A 23,644-nucleotide genomic window follows, 5' to 3' on the forward strand; every position below is an offset into this window, starting at 1 on the left:
CCATCATTCACTGACAGGTTAGTCGGCTAGGTGCAGTGGATGTGACCCATAAAATGGTGAGATGGGTGGCATCTATGATAATGATATTCATTAGTTTCTTATGTCATTTCTGGTGTGCACTGGCCTGGTGTCCCAGGTGTAATGCATTGACAATTATGGAGTGTATTTAAACTGGCTCTGTGGGGAAGGGGGTTATGGTCTTTGGTGGCATCTGTGCAGTTCTCTTTTGTTGGGTCTTGACAAAGGTCCTGGTGGACCGAAACGTTGACACATATGGTTGTGAGTTGAAATAAAAAGAAATCTATTTTTGTTTGAAGCCTGGTGAGTGCCTTATTCCTTCGATTTATATATATATATATATATATATTTATACACACACATTTGTCTGCATGGAACTTACTACCTTGCTGGTTAAACAGCCCTTCTAGTCACGCCATGCCATGCCGTGGCGTGACTTGGTAGCGCCGAGCATTTTTTCGTGTTTCTTGCTACTTTTTACCTCCAAATTTGATGCGAATAGGACACAAGCAGCATCTGCTGATTAAAAGCATGCCTATATTCTGTGTGCGACTGCGGGTGTATCTGCATTCAAAATGGTACGTTATAGTGTCACAGCCACTGACTCTGTAACGTAGCATTTTGCATGCAGATACACCCGCAGTCACACACAGAATATAGGCATGCTGCTTATCATTTTAATCAGCAGATGCTGCTTGTGTCATATTCGCACTTTACAAATAAGACGCATTTGAAGATAAAATGTCGCACAGAAAGAAGCTCGGCGCTCACGTTTTATGTTTAAAACGACATGTAGCGCACGGAGGTAGAATGTATGTGGATATATATATATATATATATATATATATATATATATATATCCAAATACAGAGAAAGGGAGTTCATCAGCTCATAAGCATCCAATTGTCAATATGAAAAAAGCGGCCTACATATCAAAATAAATGCAATAAACTACATTTATATAAGGTAAAATGCACATGGTATCACAGAACAGATGGTAAGTAATCAATAATACAACTTATCAAAACCAAGTTATCAATTCCATCCTCCTCTAGCAGTCTCTGAGCCCTTTCCTCTTTATCATATATAAATTTACATTTTGCATTTATTCTGATTTGCTGGTTGCTTTTTTTCTTTTATAGAGTCATTCTCTGATACATCACACAGACAAGTAACTGAATACATGTAGTTATCAGAAGAACATAGAGTGGTGCCTGTTAATAATATATGGTAGTTGATATCTTAAGACCTTATCGTGCTGTAAAATCACTTTGATTTTTAACTACAGATTTAGTTTAATATGATTGTGTTTGAAGACCAACACAACAGTTTTAGTGCAACACAGATACTCCTCTCACCTTCAAAAGCCTATTGGGATGATGGTCACAACAGATGTGAAAGTGACTGTCCCACCACACAGAGAGTCCTTAACCAGGATGCTGGTTTTATTGAAGTAAACAGCAGGTTCAGGGTATGCAGGAACACAGTGATAATGCAGGGGTTAATAGCAGTAACTAGAGGTAATGCAGCAGTTGTATCAAACAGTGGTAAATGCAGGTATTAGATGTCTTACCCCAGGAGTGAAGTACTATGTGTCTACACAGCACTTTATCACTTTATACAGTAAAGTAGAAGATGGTTACAGATTACACATGTGCAGTATCGGGTCAGAGGTAGCACCTCCTTGCAGACTATATGTCCTTGTGCCCAGCATGTATGCACAGAGAGGAGACCACACAGAGTGCTGCTTTCCCAGCAATACTCACCTATACTACTTCCCTATTCACTCTTCCAATGACTGCTGCCTTCGGTCCTTCCTGATCACCTATTCAGATCCAGGATTCCTCTTTCGCTCAATCAGACACTTGCCTAGCCTTGAAGCGCACCCCCAAACTTCTCTTATCACACAAATCTATCACCCCTCCTCCTAACATTTCAAATCTGCATTACTCAACTCTGCTCTCCTCTCATGTGTGTCCAAACACATCCACTCTAATTCTATTGGGCTTGCGAGCAGGGCTAGATCTCCTTCTGTGGTATCTACCCAATTATGTAACCTGCAGACAGTAATTATGTATATAAGTAAAATTGGGGACTGGTCTAAAACTGTCCCCTCTGCTAGCCAAAGAACTATGTAAATTTACATATTTCATCCACTGTGTACAGCGCTACAGAATACTTGTGCCGCCATATATGATGACAATGTGAATGGAAGAATCTCTTCAGTATATCTGTGGTTACTTTAGTATTAGTATGAAATGGATGTTTTCCTACTAATAAGATTCCCCCCTTCCGGTCAGGTCCTCGCTGGGATGAATGTTTATCCTCCAGAGTTTGAGAGACTGAAGGAGCAGTACAATGTGAAGGGTTATCCCACCATTCTGTACTTTGAGTGAGTATCCCAAAGTCTCTGTTTTTCTCACTATGCCCTAGGGTGAGATCATGTACTGTGTGCATTGATTTCGGCTGTCACTGTTATTCATGCTTTTCTTTTATGCTACTGAAGTGTTTTCTTTGGTATTTGTAATCTTTTTTTTCTCCAGGAAAGGAAAATATATGTTCAATTTTGAGAAATATGGAGCAACAGCCAAGGACATTGCAGACTGGTTGAAGAAGTAAGTAGTGTAATGTGCGCAGAGTTCTGAGCCCCACCACTGACGCTTTATTGGTTAGCGCTTTATCATGTGTATCAGAGTATTGTAATGTACAGCTATACCCCATTCAGCAGGGTACTCAGGTGTGTTGTGATGAGTCAGACAGTCTTTATAGCACCTCATGCAAGAGGCTTCTGTAGACCCATAAGGAGCAGATAGAGTAGCCAGCGAGCATTGTGTACATTTCTGTCCTGTCCATCAGGAAGGCTCTATACTGTGTGGTCCTGTCCATTAGGAAGGGGCTCACAGTATTGTCCTGTCCTTGACAGAGGGTGTAGCAGTGTATACCTTGTTTATTCTATATGGATACTGTATCAATCGGTTACTGTTACTTCTGTGTCTTTTTTGGGGGGGGTTCCTGTTAGTCACAGATTTACAGGCTGTTTCATATCACAGTAGTAGTGCACGTCTGATTCTAATGTTTCACCACATGTTTAATATGCCATCAGATCCCGACCACACTGTGGCTCTGACATTTAAACGTCCAGCTTCTTATTGTAAAACCACCATCCAATCTCTTGAGCGTAAATCCAGTCACCATAGACACTGTGCAGACACAATCCTCACTCTCCACCATTATGGATTTTTATGTAACTGAAATGTTCTTCAATGTTTTATACCGTAGCATATATGCAGCAAATTTATTTACTGACTTTTTAGCCAGGATTGTAACCATACTCCTCTCAATAAGAGGACACATTACTGCTCTCTGCATTCAGACACTTGTGATAAACCTAAATATATACCTGTCACTAGCTACATAATGGATGTTACCCTAAGTCTGTATTGTCATGTGGTCTCTCTTTGATTTCAGCCCTCAGCCCCAAGCCCCGGAAGCTCCGGAGGTGGCGTGGGCGGAGCAAGAAAGTGCGGTCCATCACCTGACAGATGCTGATTTCGACCAGTTTGTGAAAGATCATCCATCTGTGCTTGTTATGTTCTATGCTCCATGTAAGTTCTTTATGCACTTAAGATGTACCTGTCAACTGCATGCAGGGGTAGCCACCATTTTGTAGCTGGGAACCAATAAATGTTAATGTTAATCAGGCAGTCTCAGTGATTTCACTAGTTGTTAGCAAATTGATAGTTTGCTTACTGGCTCCGCCCACAAAATGGCAGCCTTCGCGTGGTGAGTACCTCTGAGGGCTTTGTCACAGTGGAAGATATAATGAATACAGTCTGGAGCTGTTTTACTACTAGGGAGAATGGAAATGTCAAGATATATGAATAAATGCTTTGTCATCTTGCTCTAGTAAGAGTCTACTGGAAAGGGGGAGTGATGATGTTGGAATCTATATATCTTTATTTTTTCTGCACCAATTTGGAGAGGTACACAAGGATGCATAATGTTTTATTGAATTTACTACACTGGGAGAGAAATATTATAGCCTGTAAGATGCCGGCATCGGTGCGAGTCTGCCCGGTAACAATTTAAAAGGCAAAACCAATCTGATTTTGCCTCTTATATTATTGCTATTTTAAAACATAGGGCAGACTTGACGGAATGGCGCCTATGCCTGAATCTCGCAGGCTATTACATTTCCAGCATATATGTGGTATTTCTTCTTCAAGGTCCACAGGGAGACATTGTTGTGTACGTGGGACCAGGAGGACCGGACACCAATAGCAAAGCTTTTCAATCCCAGGATGCTTTTGTCCTTCCCCTTATACCCCGCACACAGCCTGATGGCACTTCAGTTTCGTTGGTGCCCGGCAAGGAGCTGGACCACCATTAGAACAGGGGGCTGCCTTATGCATCCCAAGCTTTTATTTTTTTGATTTTATTTAATTTTTATTTCTACCAGAAGGGTGAGCAGCACCAGTCTGTCCTCCGGACGTCTGTGCTGCAACCCCTCTGCGGTGCCGTGACACCAAGCCTGCGCTTAGGTACTCCCGGCGTGGATCCGAGGGGGACTAGCTAGTAGGCTCCCTGGACCCCCAGACTGCAGCCCGGAATCCAGGGGACAGGTAAGGCGTTCACAGGGACCCACATATTAGTGCAGTCTTGCCTCCGGTCTCAGGAGACAGACCGGATGCGCTGATGTGGACACTGGCTCGCCCACTACTCCACTAGACCACCGGATCATTAACATACTGGCGCAGAGACATATTATTAAGGCCAGGGGACCTGGTGGTTAACATCAGCCAGGGGATAAGGCGCTCTCTCTGCCCCTTCCCCAGCTCAGGGCACCATTCCACTGCGGTCCTGGGGTTCCCTGCCCTGCTCCTCCCTCACCATCCGCCCCCTCAGACACGCACGGCAGCCATTTTAGGCAAGCAGTCCCTGGGAATCGCTGGGTCCCTTCTCCCTGTATACCTCTCTCAAGAGCCAGGTTATACAGCGCTATATCCTACCAGCCACTGCGGTCTGTGTAGGTGATGATTGTGCTCATTGCAGACATGTAATGTTCTTTTCTGATTTGTATGTGACTTGTGCTAGCGCTAATCTCCGTTTTTTTATACTGTCAGTTATAACTATCCTTTTCTTCTGCTATGCCTTGTCATACTAAGGTATAGAGGGTCATTGTACTTCACACTTGTTAGGGCTACCACATACTTCATACCGCATTGCACACTACATTGTGCCATATCGAATGCGGTTGCACGCTTCCTGGTGTCATATGTAGCGCTGTTGCACACTACCTTGTACCATATATAGCGCTGTCACTCCAGGGGGTCCACCAGTAGCGCATTTGCACACTATATTGTGCTATATATATTGCGTTGTTGCACATTACCTTGTGCCATATATAGCTCTGTTGGGTACTACATGCTGCCATATATAGCGCTGTTGAATATTATATTGGGTCATATATAGCTCGACTGCACACTACATTGTGCCATATTTCACATACTGCAGGGTGTTCACTGCACTGTATCATTACTAATTCTGGCAGGGGTAAGAATAAAAAAAAGCGTCAGGATCCTGCCCATATTCTGTTGTCCTGTAACTTCTCCTCGAATTGTTACACAGCCCCAGGTCCGGTGTCTCTCCCTCAGGACCCACCCTGGGCGGCCTTTTCACAGATGCTGGCAAAAATTACTGAACAGAGAGCGGTCCCCGTATTGGCGCCCCTGTGTGATGGCCACAGCAGGTACTCCCTGCAAATCCTTTGCCTCCTCCATGGGTAGGCATGCTCTCTACTCAGTACAGAGTTTGGCTACCTCTACAGCCTTCCAGCAAATACCAGAAAGGGAAAAGCCTTTACTTACTAAAACCTCTAAACGTGCTCTGTTATCCTCCCAGTCCACTCAGTTATCTGATTCTGACTTATCATCTGGGGAGGCAGAAGACGCAGACCTCCCTCACTCTGTCTCTGGAGAAGAGGAGCCTCCTTCTAAACTAGATATGCCTGCTCTTGTCAGAGCTGTAAAAATCCATTTTACAAATAGAAGAGGATAAACCCGCTCCTAAAAAAAAGAATGCACTTTTTAAATGACAAAAGGTAGGTTTTTCAGAGTTCCCTCAATCAGACCAGCTATCTGATCACATGAGTGAAGCATGGAATATGCCTGGTAAAAGGTTTCAAATTCCAAAACGGTTCATTTCCTTTTACCCTCTACCAGCTTATTGATTGCACTATTTGGAAAATTCCCCCGCCAGTTATTTCTCATGTAACTAGTTTGGTTAAATATGTCACGTTACCCATTCATACTTCTACCTCCTTGAAGGAGACTACAGATAGACGTATAGAAGCTTGTCATAAATCTATTTACTCTCTTACAGGAGCTATTACTTGTTCTGCTAGGGCTACAGCCTGGATGGCGAAAGCCATTGAGAATTGGGCAGAGGACCTAGAATATGGGTCAAACTTTGGCCCTCCAGCTGCTGTGGAACTACAGATCCCAGGATGCCCTGCCACAGTTTTAGCATGCTGTTATATCAAAATGGTGGCAGGGAATGCTGGGATGTGTAGTTCCACAGCAGCTGCAGGGCCAAAGGTTGAAGACCCCTGCCCTAAAAGAAACACTTCCGCCTGATGCTTCAAGGGGGCGCAACTGTCCTATGTATCTCACATTAGGGATACAGCCTCCTACTTAGGTGAGGCAGCTATAGATACGGCTCTCATGGCCTTCAGGATATCTGCCACTTCGGTAGTGGCCTGCCGTTTTGTTTGACTCCGTTCCTAGAAAGCGGGTTCAGACTCAAACCGGGCTCTGGATTCTCTCCCTTATTTGGAGACATCCTATTTGGTCCAGAGCTAGATAAAATTGTGACTACTTTGGCAGTTTCCAAGACAGCGTTCCTGTCCTCTACCTATAATACAAAACCTAGGATGTCATCCTTTCGTTCCTTTTACCCTCAAGGCAAAGCCAAGGGTCAGAACTTTCCACGGCAACAGACATCAGTCAAGGCCTCCAAGCCTAGGGCCAAACAGGCTACTAGACATCCACCTGCCAAGTCTGCGGACAAGCCTGCAGCCAGACGGGGCAGGACTCTCCCTGGATGCTCCCAGGGTGGGAGGTCGACTTTTTCAATTCACCCAGGTTTGGCATCAAAGCACGTCAGATACCTGGGTAAGAGAAGTGTCTCCCACGGATACGCCCTCTCCTTCCTGTGGCGACCCCCCCCAACAGTTCTTTTGCACAGTACCTCCATCGGACTCAACCAATGCCCTGCTGCTCCACAAAGCCATTCAGTCCTTACTGAATTCAGGTTTAATAATTTGGGTCCCCTCCTCACAACGGCCAAGGGCTATTACTCTACCCTTTTCTTTCTTCAGAAGCTCAATGGGTCTCATCGGCCTATCCTCAATCTCAAATATCTGAACAAGTTTATCAGGGTGCCCAAGTTTCACATGGAAACTCTCCCTTCTATTATCCTAGCTATGGAGCCTGGAGATTTTATGGTATCCCTGGATATTCAGGATGCTTACTTACATGTACCTATAGCGCCTTCTCATCAACAATATCTCCGGTTAGCTGACGCGGCCTTCATAGACGCCTTGTCGGGGACATGGACCTTCCAGTTGGCATATCTCTTTCCTCCAATATCCCTGCTTCCTCGAGTGCTTCGGAAATTCACACAGGAGGGAGGCACAGTTCTGTTAATAGCTCCAGCTTGGCCCAGACGTCATCTGCCCGTAGGGTATCGGATTTAAGGACTCTTCCATGCCGCTCCCCTTTTTTGATATTTCATCAGGATAGGGATGTTCTTCGAACACGCCCAGCCTTCCTTTCCAAGGTGGTTTCTCGCTTCCACCTGAATGCGGAAATTGTGGTTCTGGCCTTTAATTCACCAGACCTCTTGGCAGGTGAGGCCTCTTTGGATGTGGTCCATGCTCTAAAGATCTAAGTTGACCATACTACTTCCATCAGGAAATCAGACTCCCTCTTTGTCCTATATGGATTACACAAGAAGAGATGGCCAGCTAACAAACCATCCCTGGCCAGATGGATTCCTATGACTATCTCACAGGCTTACTGGCCTTCCTGTGCCGACTACAGTCCCTGCTCATTCTACTCGCTCTGTGGGCCCCTCGTGGGCAGCCCGGTGTGGCGACTCAGCTGAACAGCTATGCAAGGCGGCCACAACTTTCTTAGGTTTTATACCTTTTATACATTTGCCTCTCAGGATGCGTAGGGTTCTTCTATCAGCGCAGGAGTGTTCCTGCCCTTGAAACACTGCTTTGGGACATCCCCATTGTCTCCTTGTGGAGTCCTATGGGCCCTGAAGAAGCAAATGAGTTATGGTAAAACTTACCTTTGTTAACTCTTCATTGTACCAGTCCTTCTCTCCTGTCCTGCTCCTGCCTTGGGCTTGTTAACAAAACTGAACTATCCTCAGGCTGTGGGCGGGGTATAGGGGGAAGGACCGGAGCATCCTGGGATTTAAAAGCTTTGCTGATGATGTCCGGTCCTCCAGGTCCCACCTACACCCCAATGTCTCCCTGTGGACCCTATGGACTTCGAAGAAAGAAAGTTATCAAAGGTAAGTTTTACCATAACACTCATTTTGGAGTTGGACAAGTATTTTGAAATCCAGGAGAACATTTTCTTTTCAATTAAGCGCAAAGTTTTTTTTTTTTTTTTTTTTACTATTCTACTTGTATTTGCATTGGAAAATAAGATGAACCATTTTTTTTTTGTAAAAGGTGTAAGATGCTAATTTGTAGTTTATTGCACTATTGATACATCCACAGTTATCTTTTTTATAGTGGCAGATTTAATTGTGACTATGTCAGGTTGTCAGACCAGAAAATCCTTTATTTCATGCTATGTTCATAATAGCCATGTACTGGACCAAGCACCAAATTTGGAGATAAAGTTGTAATCTGGCTTTTCCCCATCAAACTGGAAAGTTATAATTCTTTTTTTTATATGCCGTCACAAATGTTCCGCATCACCTTACATAAATAAGTGAACAAGAAACCAGTAAATTACATTACAATACAATGCAGTACAAGGCTTATATACATTGCTGCCTTAGCGATCTTAATACTCAAATAAGCAGCAGGGTGTAAGCAACCAAGTGTTAGGTGCCCTAGTGGGGAGTAAGGAGTAGATGAAAACTAAATGGAAGCAGAAGCACAAGGGCCCTGCTCGTGAGAGTTTACATTCTAATGGGAAGGGTCAGACAAATAAGCATGGCACAGATTGGGTAGACAGAGAATAAGGAGCTTGCAGCAGCGGGTTAGGATGAGAGCTGGAAGGCTTTGATGAAGTAGTGGGTCTTAAGCGTTTGGAGAGAGTCTGATTCGGAGAGGGGCTCAGAGCGTTCCAGAGGTATGGAACAGCATGGGCAAAATCTTGGAGGTGGAAATGGGAGAACAGTAATCAGTTGGCAGGGGAGGCGGCTTGCATTTGAAGAGGGTGGATGGGAGTGTGAAGGGAGATGAGGTCAGAGATGTAAATTGGAGAGGAATGGGTGAGAGCTTTGTAAGTGAGTGTAAGAACCTTGAATTGGGTTCTGAAGGGGAGCCAGTGATTGTAGGAAAGGGGAGGCAGATGTAGAACGTTTGGAGAGGCAGATGAGCCGAGCAGCAGCTTTGAGGACAGATTGGAGTGTAGAGAGGTGGAAGTCAGGGAAATAGGAGGCGGTTAAAGTAGTCCAATCTGGAGACCAGTGAGTGGATGAGGGTTTTAATAGTATCCTGAGGGAGAAAGGGGTCTGATCTTGGAAATATTTTTGAGATGGAAACGACTGTGAGAGGTGTTGCATGTGTGGATTGAAAGAGAGGGAGGAGTCTAGGGTAACTCCAAGACCGCACACTTTGGGGCTAGAGTGCCATCAATTGATAAAGAAATTGTGGGAAATGAGGTTATTCGGGAGGGTGGGAAGATGATCAGACATATTAAGTTTAAGAAAGCGCTGGGGCATCCAGGAAGAGGTAGCGGAGAAACAGTTGGAGATACGAGTGACGAGAGAGGGGGAGAGGTCAGAGGAGAAAATGTAGGTCTGACTATCATCATCATAGAGATGATATTGGAGGTCAAAAAAGCTGATTAGTTCACGTAGACAAGATGTATAGAGGGAGAATGGGAGAGGTCCAAGAACAGAACCTTGGGGAACACCTACTGTTAGTGGAAGTGGGGGGAAAGAGGAGTCAAACGTCCAGAGAGGTAGGACGACAGCCAGGAGAGAGGGCAGTGTCACGTAGACCAAGGGAGTGAAAGAGATTTTGCAGGAGGAGAGGGTGGTCCACAGTGTCAAAAGCAGCAGAGAGGTCGAGGAGAATGAGCAGAGCAATGGCCCTTGGATTTGGCAGCAAGGAGGTCATTGCTGACTTTCGTGCGTGGATGAGGGTTTTAGTAGCATCCTGGGGGAGAAAGGGGTCTGATCTTGGAAATATTTTTGAGATGGAAATGACTGTGAGAGGTGCTGAATGTGTGGTTTGAAAGAGAGGGAGGAGTCCAGGATAACTTGGTCTAGTTATCTATATACTATGCAAATTCATCAGAATGAGATATTCTGCAGCAATGTTTGCATTTGGATTACCTAATCAATACAGTATACAAATGCATCAAAATGAGATGCTCTGCAGCAATGTTTGAATGTGGATTACCTAATAATCAATACACTATACACATACATCAGAATGAGATATTCTGCAGCAATGTTTGAATTTGCATTACCTAATCAATACACTATGCAAATATATCAGAATGAGATATTCTGCAGCAATGTTTGAATTTGCATTACCTAATCAATACATTATGTAAATACATCAGAATAAGATATTCTGCAGCAGTGTTTGAATTTGGTTTACCTAATACCCCTTTTCCACCAAAATTCCGGGTCTGACCCGGAGATGGAACAGGGTTCCTATCCGGATCAGACCCGGAATTTAGCCGGCACCGACTCACACCGCAGTCAGGTCTGCATAGACCCGGCTTTTCCGGCGTGAAAGTGGACGCTTGGAGATGATGTCATCTCCAAGCGCCACTGAAGCCGGACCAGTCGGCCGGCATGCGGCGCACTGCAGGTCATCAAGACCCGGAGTGCGCCGTACACACGCAGGGTTTCACGGGTTACTCCTGTGTTAAACCCTGCTATATACCTGGGTTGGATTGTCAGGTCACTCGACCCGGTGATCCAACCCTCACCCCTTTTACACCAAGGAGCTGCCCAGGTTAACCCTGCAATAACCCGGGTTTTAGCTCCGGTGTAAAAGGGGTATTATAAGCAATACACTATGCAAATACATCAGAATGAGATGCTCTGCAGCAATGTTTGAATTTGGATTACCTAATAATAACCTATACACATACATCAGAATGAGATATTCAGCAGCAATGTTTGAATTTGGATTACCTAATAAGCAATACACTATGCAAATACATCAGAATGAAATATTCTGTAGCAATGTTTGAATTTAGATTACTGTACCTGTCTGACAAGTAGAGAGGAGGTTTCAATTCACAGTCAATATCAGCTGTAGATATAATCTAATAATGACGGTATTACGCAAAATTAAGTCTAAAATGTAAAGTGCACTTTTAAATTATGCACTTATAAATTTATACACCAAGCAGCCAAAGGCCTGCAGCCTAACAATGACCCTTAAGTAGTGATAGCTGGCATGTGTAAAATGTCTACAATGCAACATTTTAGGTAGAAAGATATTTGAAAGTTTCCCCTGTGTAAATCCTCTTTTTGCCCTTGATCGTTTCTTTCTTGATCTGAGTTTTGGAGTGCCCATTGTGGAAATGAAATGTCCTCTGTCAGGTAATCATCCTATAATCTAATAGAAGAAGCTGTGATTTCTCCAGGCTCAGCCTATAAGATGCAGTATTCGCTCACATAGTCTGTGGCGCTTTGAGATTTAGTTCTCTCTAAATAAAAACATTTTCAGAGACTTCACTGATCCCTTTTTCTCTTTTCTTCTCTTCATTTTGTCACCCAGGAAAGTAGTTTGAAATGATTATGTCCCCCTCATACAAAATGCGGTATATTGATACATTTGTGACTAAAGAAAAATAACATAATTTATACTTTTCATGTAACACTTTCACCGCAATGGATATGGTTACTATTTATTGGCCAGCATATAAGGGGTGTGGTATAAGAGATAGACAAAAATTAGTTAGACAATGTCTAGATCTAGCCCAGTTGTTAGACAGTCAATAGATCGACAGATACAAAAGGTCGTCAGGTACAAAAGGTCGACACACTAAAGGTCGACATGCAAGAAGGTCGACATGGGCAAAAGGTCGACATGGGCAAAAGGTCGACATGGGCAAAAGGTCGACATGGGCAAAAGGTCGACGCGGAAAAGGTCGACACATTTTTTAAAATGTTTTTTTGCGTAAATACCATTCGGCCCCTTGCGGGCTCGCTGCGCTCGCCACGCTGCGGGCATGGTGGCTCGCTTCGCTCGCCACATGGATTTATTCCCCCTCCATGCCCACTTGGATGGTAGGGAATGACGTTGGATGGTAGGGAATGACGTTGGACACTGGCTCATCTTAAGTGCCTAACCCTAAAAAAAAAAAAAAAGTGTTGATCATTTTTGTGTCGACCATTTTCATGTTGACCTTTTGACCCAGTCGGCCATATGTACCTGTCGACCTTCTTACATGTCGACCTTTTGTACCTGTCGATCTATTGACTGTCTAACAACTGGGGTCGATCTAGACATTGTCTAACTAATTACTGTCTATCTACAGTCCGGCACCCCATATAAGCACCCTCAAATATAAATACAATGTTGGAACATTTACTTGACTCTTCCAATCAAGTAGGGAAATGTTATAATACTGTAGTATAATAATAATGTAGAATAAAGGCCCTTTAAGACTTTAACAAATAAAAACAATATCTTTACAAATAAGGGTTGTAAACTAGGTGAATTGCTCATGTATTGCACTCTTGAAGTACTCCATCATTAAGTTGGGCATTGGAGCAGTACTCGGAGATGTGACCTGCAGCACGGCTGTACCAACAAGTGACAAATGATATTACAGCAATTGCACGTCTCCAAGAGGAGCCTCTGAAATTGGACACACTGTTTATTTCATTGATTTAAAGCATCATTTTGTTCTGGGAAATGGGCATGCTGGAGATTAGCACGGCATGTGGCTGCAGTTTTTAGATCGGTTTCTGTACAGACAATAGATTGAATGGAATTATTAAAGTCTTCCTTGCTCTTCCTGCGGGATTAAGGAAGCGCACCTTCCCCAATGCTGCAGAGGAACAATAATTATGCTAATTGTAAATTAACAACATTTATACTTCTGATATTCCACCCTAGAGTCGGCTCTATGAAAGTCATCTAAAGCAGTCTAGGAAATATTAGGAGTTGTGTGTCTCCGTTAACTGCTGGAGATAGTGGTGTATTCACAACACACAACATTATGCTATTTCCAGAGGTCCTCACACTCTTGGCGCCCCACTAGTTCTGCTCTCTGCCGCCAGATAGTTCTGTATGATAAAAGATTTTCCTGTAAGATGAAGTGACTGATTCAGGTAACTGTCACAGTGGGAGGCAGTGACCTACATGAGACTGTCAGAAGAGCTCAGTCTTGTCATTTTAAATCTTTTTGTCATCATTCCTATAACTTTCACCCATGTTCAGCTTTCCTGGGCCTCTCAGCTTAATTACTCATCTTTCTTTTATGTTGCGTACACACGAGTTGATTTTTTGGATGACTGAACAATAACGTTGTCGTTATCATTCAGTCGTCCGAAAAATCGTCCACTTTCAGCCCCAAAACGATGAACGATAACTACCAGTGCACGCTCCCGTTTGTAGTTGGTAGTTGCCGTTCATCTCCCGAACCTCCTGCCCAACTTGACGATATTGTCAGGTTGAACATGTTCGGGGATGAGGGAGGGAGCCTGGCACTGAATGAAATTGTTCTTGATTTCGTTCAGTGTTTGTGCTCAGTGTCATTAACAGCACTGAGCACACCCCTGCCGGGGACACACTGGACGATTTCGTTCGGGGAGAAAATCGTCCCGTGTGTATGCACCTTTAGTGGAAAAATTGTTTCCCTGTCTATTTGTTGATTATAACCTATTTAATTTGTTGTGTTGTTTATATTTTTATCATGTTTATGATGTTTTTATGAGAGTGCGAGAACCTATTGTTATCATCTCCCACTTATCTGGATTTCTCAAGTTTTGAAGTGTGTGGGGGAACCTGTAGCCAGTTAGGTTGTTAGAAGAATGCTCACAACAGCACAATCCATGTAATCCCCCCCAATTTTTTTTTTGCCGGATGACATTATGAGATGGGGGAGCGCAAACCGAACCCTATCACATGAATAGCAGCCCATCGTGCACCCCCCATCCATCATTTCACTTATACCCTTTAACACTACAAGCAATAACCCGGGTTATGGCATGTGTGCAGTGTGAAAGGGACAGGTTGAAATAAGCCAGGTCACAAGAAGGGTTGAACACGTGTTAAACCCGGCTCGCAGGGCAATGTGAACGGGTAACCCAGGTCGATACGACCCTGGTCCCATTCACTGCATAGGAAGAGCCGGTGCTTGGAGATGAGATCATCTCAGCAACGTTCGGCCGCGTCACAGTGTTGTGTGGCAAGGAAATTTTCCCAGGCGGACCAGAGATAAGTGTGACCAGGATAGTTTCATGATGTGTGGAAGGGAGTTATACAGTAGAAGGAGTGGAGTCCCAGCAGCACAGAGTATATCAGGAGATGAGTGATGTGCTTGTGAGGACAGGCTGCATCTGACAGGGGCAGTGTCATGATGGGAAGAGGGGAATTGAGACCGCAAGAATTCTGTACACTGAGACTGAGAGTTTATAGTGGAAGGAGCAGCAGCACATAACGCATAACAGCACTACATGTGACAGGGGTAGTGTCATTTTGTAAGGAGGGCAATGGAGGCAGCAGGAAGCCACAGCCTGCGTGTTTTACATAACTGAAGGAGCATGGATTTTCAGCTGCATATAATATACCAGGAGATGAATGATGTTCGTAAGAACAGGGGTAGTGTCAGTTTGTGAGAAGGGAAATGGAGGCGCAGGAAGCCACAGCCAGAGAGATACAAATGAGTCGTCCTACATTTAGCCTCAACACGCCATGCAGCGCGACTTGCCTGGCGGGAGTGAGCCGCCAGGTTCTGTTACTTTGCTAGCTTCAGGCATTTTTTTGGTTGAAAAGTCACAATGTGATATGACTAGGATGCACCAACAGACTGTGGTGCTGATTAATTGATATGCGACACTTGAAAATCTGTGTGCACCTACAGTATATAAAGCAAAACAGAACTTGCAATGAAAGAGCTGCGGCCACTGCATTATAGCACTTCGTATACAGGTTCAGAGACTCAGTCGCACACAGATATACAAGTGTTGAATATCAAATTAATCAGCACAGTCTCCTGGTGCGTCCTAGTCGCATCACATTGCAACTTAAGGTGCCTATCCACTAGATGATTAAAATGAGTGATTTAACGATATAGTTCGATAATCGTTCGCAGATTGTTTAAAAAATTGGTCTTTTAGACATCTATCATTGTGCAAACATGCTGGTCAACCTGACGATAACGTCAGGTTCAGCATGTTTGCAGATAATTGATTGTGCCTACACTGAACACCTGCTTGTTCAGTGTACGCACATCACACACTGACAAACGACTGCACGATTACAATGTCGTAATCGTGCAGTCTTTTGCCTGTCTTCTAGTGAATAGGCACCTTTTAGATGCATTTTTGACAAAAAAGATGCTCAGCGCTAGCAAAGTGTCATGGGAACTGGCACGCCAAGAGGGGCTTTTTAGCACGACTGCAGCAAAGATGTATGAGGACACATCTGTATTTAGTGGAAGGGGCATGGTTTTCCAGCAGCACATAATACCTTGTTTTTACAAAGTTGTCTGTGTGTTTTGTGCAGAGGATACACATCCAGGCATATATTTGTAACCTAAAAGCCTGGTTTCATGTGGGTGTGGTATAAGAGATAGACAGTAATTAGACACCAGGGGGTTCATTTACTAAGATGGGAGTTCTATTAAGAAGTGATGTTGCCCATAGCAACCAATCAGATTCCAGGTATTATCTTCTAGAAGGTGCTAATTAAATGAGAAATAGAATCTGATTGGTTGCTATGGGCAACATCACTTCTTAATAGAACTCCCATCTTAGTAAATTTACCCCCAGATGTTAGACAGTCATTAGTTAGGTCGACAGGGACAAAAGTCAGACACAGTAAAGTTCGACATGTAAAAAGGTCGACAGGGTCAAAAGTTCGACACACAAATGGTTGACTGTTTTTTTTAGCCCTAATCTTCATCCTAACCCTACCCTTGGTGCCTAATCCTAACCCTTCCTCCTGGTGCCTAATCCTAACTGTCTGGGTAAGTGCTAAACCGTGGAGGTAAATGCCTAACCCTAACCCTCCAGTAAGTGCCTAACCCTAACCCTCCAATAAGTGCCTAACCCTGAAAAAAATTTGAAAGAAAAATTGTCAAACTTTTGACCTTGTCGACCTTTTGTACCTGTCGACCTTTTTACATGTCAAACTTTAGTGTGTCTGACTTTAGTCCCTGTCGACCTTTTGTCATTGTATAACTATTGACTAACATCTGGTGTCTATCTAATTACTGTCTATCTATAGTCCCAAACTCGTATCATGTGACGTCTGTGATTTTAGAGAGGGAAAAAAAACTCATACAAAGGGCGGAATTCAATTGATTCCAGCCCCTATCGCGCCCGATGGAGCTATTCAATTCTTGCTCCTTTCGGGCGCGATCAGCTGCCAGCGCTACATTTCAGCTCGCAGCCCCAGGGGGATGAGAGCTGAAATGTGCGAAAAGTGACCTGTTTGGGCGCCCAAACAGCACTTTTCGCGGTCGCGCCCAGCACTTTGGTCGGGTTTAGCTGCTTTACGCGGCTAAACCTGACCTCTATGGGCGCGATCAGCGCGAAAAACTGTATCAATTCAATAGCGGCCCGCGAACTCCCGTCACTTTAGACGGGAGATCCGGACCGCGTAATCAATTGAATTTCACCCAAAGAAAGAAAAAAATATTCCTCTTCCAATCACCTTGGCTAGAGACCAGCAAGAGTGTGCTCAGAATGTTGATCAATCCATGTGAGTGCTGTGCTCGGCACTCTCTTTGCAGAGACTGAGGGCCTGATTCAGAGCCGCTCGTAAGCGGCCGCTCGTTCGCTCCGAGCGATGTTCGCACATCTGCGCATGCGTATGGGTCGTAATGCGCATGCGCCAACCAGTCAGTGCGGTCGGAAAACGTGTGTTCGCAAAATTGCGAGTGCCTGCTAATTTGAGTGACAGGATGAGGCGTTTGTGGGTGGTAACAGGGGAAGGTGCTTGAAAACGGAGAGTGGAGATCCGAACGCAGGCGTGCCAAACGGTCAAAACGGGTGTTTTAAGGGTGTGCATAATTAACAAAGCAGCATCATCGACCACGTCACTTGGTTGTTTCTTAGCCTGAACTGTTCGCATGATTGCGGTAGGAAAATCCAACCACAAGCACTGCGAGCAGTTCAGACGCCTTTCAATGTACTCGATTAATCTAATAAATAGCGGAGATGACGTATGATGCGAGCGGCCAGGGGGCGTCTTTACAAAATAGCGAGCGCATGTTTCGTTCGCTCGCTCAGACATAGAGGCGTCAACAGACCGCAAAGAGCGAGCGCTCAATTTAAATAGCTGGCCCCTTTTTCTGAACGAGCGAGCGCAAATAGCGTCCGGCTCTGAATTAGGCCCTGAGTACTGCCGGCTCTTCTTGGTTTGCCTAGTCTTAGACATATTGTGGGGAAGGCAGCAAAGTTTTCTGCACTATGAGGACCAATCAACAGAGCAAATCCTTATGGTTCAAAACATCCTTGTGGTTTGATGTGACACAGATGAGTTCGGTTCAGTAAAATGACCCCATATGTTGAAAGGTCATTGAAATCTATATTTGGAAGCTTTCTTGTGTATGGTAACTGGCCTCTTCCATTCTGCGCAGGGTGTGGACATTGTAAGAAAATGAAGCCGGACTATGAGAAAGCAGCTGAAACCCTGAACGTGGAAAGCGTAAGTACTGTATTCAAATTATATTTTTTATGTTCTGTGCCTTTCGCTTCTGCCGTTATTGTCTTCCCAGCTTTTATCTCTGGCCTCTTCTATTTATCCTAAAATTGCTCCCTCTGAAGTCCTCATTCTCCATCTACATATTCTTTATCTGCTCTCCCCATTTCCTCCCACATCCTCTATTTTCCCTGACCTTTATAGCATCTGATCCTTTATCTTCAAATCACTTGTCAGTTGTTTCTAACTTTATCTTTTTCTGTCCGTATGGATTGGGTAGGTGCAGTTAATAATTCTCAGAAACGTGGGGAAGTTTTATACATATTTTTTCAGAACTTATCCAGCAGTGTATTTGGAGGTGTTTCTATACCACTACTTGATACGAGACACGTATGTGTATGAATGATCCCCCAATTGTCTCTGGTAATTAATATGTTATGTCTTCCTTTCCCTATGCTGTGCCATGTTAGCCCCACTACTCCTCATGGATTTCTGTGTTTTATATTATTTGTACGGTTTCATTTATAATCTATGGTTCTGACTAAATGATACTTCTAACCTTTGCTCTTTGTTACCATGGTTATGTCAAGTCTAAATGTCTTTATCGTATTGATTATCGTAATTTGTTAATTTGACATTGTATCTTTTCTCTTTCATCCACTAGGGGACACTGGAGCTTCTGACAGTATGGTATAGACGGTGGATTGAGTAGAGCCTAGCACTTTAAGAATCTAAAAGTGTGACTGGCTCCTCCCCCTCTGTGCCCCATCAGTCCCAGTTTTTAGAATGTGCCCGAGAAGAGCCGGTGCACATAGGGCTGTCTCCAGCCCTATTTTTTACTTTTATTTTTCAAGCAATGAAAGCTGAGATAGCTCAGTCTGTTGGCAGCTCCTATATGGTGATGGAGTCTGTGGTTCTAATCCCATGGTGATCTTAAACTGAGCCGTAGGTGCTAGAATCTCTGCTTGCCGGGCTTTTGTCTTCGCGCTTGGCAAGCTGACGCTGAATCTAAACGGGCGGTTGAAGCTCTTCCTTTCACAGGTGATATTTTATTTGGTAGAGAGTTGGACAAGTGGATCTTTCTGGCCACCAGGGGTAAGAACACTTTTTTCTACCTTCGTCAGCACCTCTGCCACGTCGCTCATGTAAAGGACCTTTTTTTCGCTCATTTCGGGCTCTAGCGAGATTTTAGGGTTGACCTCGAGATTCATCTTCAGCATGTCGAGGAGGTCGCGCAAGAGGACGTCAGAGCGTCAGTGCCCGCCGTGTGGATCCCAAGCCAGCAGAAAAGCCCGTGGCCTGACGGGCTCCCATCTCACCATGGGGGTCCCAAGGTGGGTGCTCGTCTCCAGCGCTTCTCGGAGACTTGGCGGCAGACTTGACCAGACACTTGGATGGAATCTGGTATCTTGTGGATACAAGCTAGAGTTTGCCTTCATTCCTCCAGTGTGACCACAATCACAACAGGATTTCCAGTCGATCCTTTGAAACAACTAGTTTTGCGTAAGGCTATCGACAAGCTTCTGCTGGCCGAGGTTCTGGTCCTGGTTCCGACTACTCAAAGAAACCAGGGGCTTCCAAAGACGGATGGGTCCGTCAGACCCATTCTAAATCTGAAGTCTTTGAACCAGTACCTCTCCTTTTAATATTTCAAGTTGGAGTCCCTTCATTCTGTGAAGCAGGGGAGTTGTTGGTGTCGTTAGACGTTAAATATGCCTATTACACATTCCGATTTGGGCGCCTCATTAGGCCTTCCTCAGGTTTACCATCAGGGATGTTCATTACCAATTCCAGGCCCTGCCATTCGGTCTCTCGCCAGCTCCTAGGGTATTCACCAAGGTGATGGCAGTGATGGTGGCTCATCTGCGCTCTCAGGGGGTGACGATTGTCCCTTACCTAGACAACCTGCTCATCAAGGCTCAATCGGCAGAGGTCCTCCTGCGCCAGGTGTTCCTTACACATCAGATACTTATACAACATGGCTGGATTATAATAAATATTAGGTTTTGCGCTAATTATTAAAGCGGTTTGGCATGTGAATTAAACACTCAAATACTCTAAAATACTTACATTGTGCAATAAATAACTTTATATAACCGTAAAAAGGTTGCAACCGGTTGCTATTATATCAGTGTATATTCCTATAAAAATCACAATAAAATTCCATAAAAAAAACCATTAAGACAAAAAGAAAATATAACGTCTCTCATGTTTATACTCCAGGGGTCTTTAAATTGGTCCCCTTTAATGGATATCAGTGTGAAAACTCACCACAGCAGATTTTTTCTTTTTTGGGTGTAATCGATATTGTATCCAAGTAGATCTGTAAACAACAAATTAGTTTTTTAAAGTAGCAAATTTCCAAAGTCATGTTATTGGTGGCCCAGTTAACAGGAACTCCTGGGCTAAATTCACCTTAGTGCCTTGAACCTCTGTAAGATCATTAGCATAGGTGCATAAAATGCTGTGCAGTTTAGCTGTGTACTCAGGGCCTGATTCAGACCCGGTCGCAAGCGCTGTGCGCTCGCAACCGGATCGATGGTGGGCCAGTGCACGTGCGCGAGACCCGGATGGCGACGGGCACTCCGTCGCTCCGGGTCTCGTAACAAAGGGAGCGTGCTGTCGATGTTGAGTGACAGCACGCCCCCTTTGGTGGGGGCGGGCCGGAGGAGTGGCTGCCCAAACGGAGGAACGCCTCCGTTTGGGGGCGGCCCCACTGACATCACGAGTGATGTCAGTGGGAGAGATTTTGGCTCTGTTAAAGCTGAAAGCTCTCTGGGGCTTGCGGCAACGAGACCTAACCACAAGGGTCTCATCGCAAGCCCGATGGTCTTGACCATCGCAACCATCTTCCTGGCCGCTCGATATAGTTGTGGGTGGTCACCCACAGCTATGCGAGCGGCCAGGAGGCCGTTCTAAAAAAAAAAAAAAGACAGGCCCTGATTCAGAGCGAGCGCTCTGTTAGAGCGACCGGCTCTGAATCAGGCCCTCAGTTTGTTATGCCACGTCCCCAGACAATGAGCGACTTGCATGTACAACCATGTCCGGTGGTTGAAATCTTCCCACTACACAGAGCCGCTATTCCTGGTGTTACCATGCAGCATCTGTGTAGGGGCACACCTCTATGGCTAGCAGTCAGCAAAAGTGATGTCTCCAGGCAAATTGTCATCCACTGCGGCCACCAAGCAATACATCTACACTTGTAAAGGAACAAACGGGGTGTCTCTAACTGGTTTCACTCAGTTTTCTGGGAGCTTTTTGAAAAGGACTTTCATTTAGGATACAATCCGACAACACCACAGCGGTGGGATACATAAATCGACAAGGGGGAGCCCACAATCGTCTAGCAATTAGAGAGGCCAGCCGCATTCTTCTGTGGGCAGAAAGGCACATCGTGGCCGTCTCCGCAGTATTCACTCTGGGAGTCGACAACTGAGAAGCAGACTACCTCAGTCATCAGTATCTTCACCCCCGGGAGTGGTCCCTTCATCCCAAGGTCTTCCTTCAACTAGTTCATCATTGCACCGTTGGAGGAGGCCACAGATAGATCTCATGGCCTCCCGGACAAATCGACAACTACCACTTTACTGCTCCAGGACCAGGGATCCAGAAGCGGTGGGGATGCCTTACTGATTCCTTGGTCGTATAGCCTTGTGTACCTGTTCCCACCTTTTCCACTTCTTCCTCTGGTTCTCAAGCGGATCAATCGCAAGTCGTCCACAGTCATGCTAGTGGCTCCGGATTGGCCTTGTCTGGCCGACGAACCTTGGCTCCTTCGCTACGGTCGAATCTTCTGCAGCAGGCTCCATTTGTGTACCTGGATTTACATCTGCTTCATTTGACGGCGTGGCTGTTGAGACAGCCATCCAAAGAAGACATGGCATTCCAAGGACGGTCATTCCTACTATGCTCCGAGCTAGGAAACCAGTGACAACTGCGCATTGTCATCACATTTGGAAGGCTTATATCTCCTGGTGTGAAGGATGTGGATGTTCCATTTGCCGCGTCATCGTCTTTTTCTTCAAAAGGGGTTTGACGCAAGTCTACATCTAGGATCTCTAAAAGTGCAGATTTCTGCTTTTTCAATTTTTTTCCAGCATCACCTAGCTCTGACTCTGGAGGTTCAGATCTATTATTAAGGGGTGCTTAGAATTCAGTCCCCCTTTGTACCCCGCATGGCTCCATGGGACCTGAACCTCGTCTTATCCTTCCTTCAGTCGGCCACGTTTGAGCCTTTGGAGGACGGGGATTTGAAAATTCTTCTTTGGGGTCCATAGGGATCCACAGGAATACCAGGGGAATATTACAGTTTGAAGACCAGGCACCAAACAGTTAAAGCTTCTTCTCCCAGAATGCCCCGGGTCCTTCCCCATTTATACCCCACCCCTAGCCGTAGCACTTCAGTTGTTCGTTTGGTGCGGCAGGGTCAAGACGCACCTTTGTAACAGGAGGACTGCTTAGAGCAGTCCTAAGCTTTTATTTTATGTTTTTCTGAGTTGGCAGTACCAAGCGTCTGAATTAAGCGTACTGCGGCTCCATCTACCTCCGCAGGGCCGCAACATCAGTAATTGTGCTGGTGATTTCAGCGGGTCGCGGCTGACCTTAGCTAGCAATAATGCTGCTATCTGGACTGCACCGGATGTTCGGAGATGTCAGGTACATGTAAGTCGATTCCTCGTGACAGTCCTTGCTTTTGGTGTCAGACACACCAGAAGCTGCTGCTGTCAGGTCCCGGGATTATCCGCGTCCTCACTACACCAGCCGAAGCCTTATTGTCTGACACCGGGGATCGGCAGCAGATGCAATCTGTTGTCACAAGGCCAGCGTACCCGGCTGGTTAATGCAGCTTAGGGGAGGTAGGTGCTCGCTCGGCAGCTCCTCCCCTGACCCAGACGCAGTCCCTAGGAAGGGTTTCGCGTGTCTGGGTTGCTCCGCCTACCCTCCATGTGTATGAGACGCTCACGGTCCACGCTCAGTGCGCCCTGTAGCAGTTGGTCTCAGAGGGTCTGGTTCAGTCTTCCTGTGTACCTCTCCCATGGTTAAGATATCTGGTGCTCTATGTCCTACCATTCCTTTGCAGTGCTGTAGTTGATTTAGAGCCGATTGTAATTATATTACATATGCATTGTATGTGACTGTTTGCTAGCTGCTGATTGACACTGTCTTTTATTTCTAAATCTGTTCATTGTAACTATCACTGTTTTCTCTCCATCCTCTTGGGGTGGAGGTTTCTTTCTGAGTACTTCACATTCATTAAGATTTTGTGAAGGCGTCACATAACATTGCAATTATTGCCTTTACTTTGAACATTTCAAAAGATATGTTTTGGAAACAAGAGGGGGAGCAGCCTGTGCTGGTTCCATGTAAATCATGTACGGCTTATGTGTCCTCTCAGGAGGTAAAGGATGGTTTGTGTGTTGTCTGTTATAAAGAGCCATCTCACCGGTCAAGTTTACCTGTCCCTGGACAAGAGCCATCTTGGGTTGTCTTATTTTCCCAGGTTATGAAGAAGGTTGTGGATGG

At 45.0% G+C, this 23,644-nt stretch overlaps 1 protein-coding gene across 1 annotated transcript in view; it reads left to right on the forward strand.

Moving 5' to 3' along the window:
- PDIA5 (protein disulfide isomerase family A member 5) overlaps positions 1-23,644 on the forward strand; it is a 168,362-nt gene that overhangs the window by 78,925 nt on the left and 65,793 nt on the right. The window contains exons 9-12 of the mRNA XM_088460758.1: positions 2,319-2,410; positions 2,562-2,633; positions 3,487-3,623; positions 18,060-18,127. Of these exons, the coding sequence (XP_088316884.1) occupies positions 2,319-2,410; positions 2,562-2,633; positions 3,487-3,623; positions 18,060-18,127 (369 nt within the window). The remainder of the gene's footprint in view (positions 1-2,318; positions 2,411-2,561; positions 2,634-3,486; positions 3,624-18,059; positions 18,128-23,644) is intronic.

Source organism: Taudactylus pleione, unplaced genomic scaffold, assembly GCF_031769625.1.
Source record: "Taudactylus pleione unplaced genomic scaffold, aTauple2 ptg000977l, whole genome shotgun sequence".
Classification (NCBI taxonomy): Eukaryota; Metazoa; Chordata; class Amphibia; order Anura; family Myobatrachidae; genus Taudactylus; species Taudactylus pleione.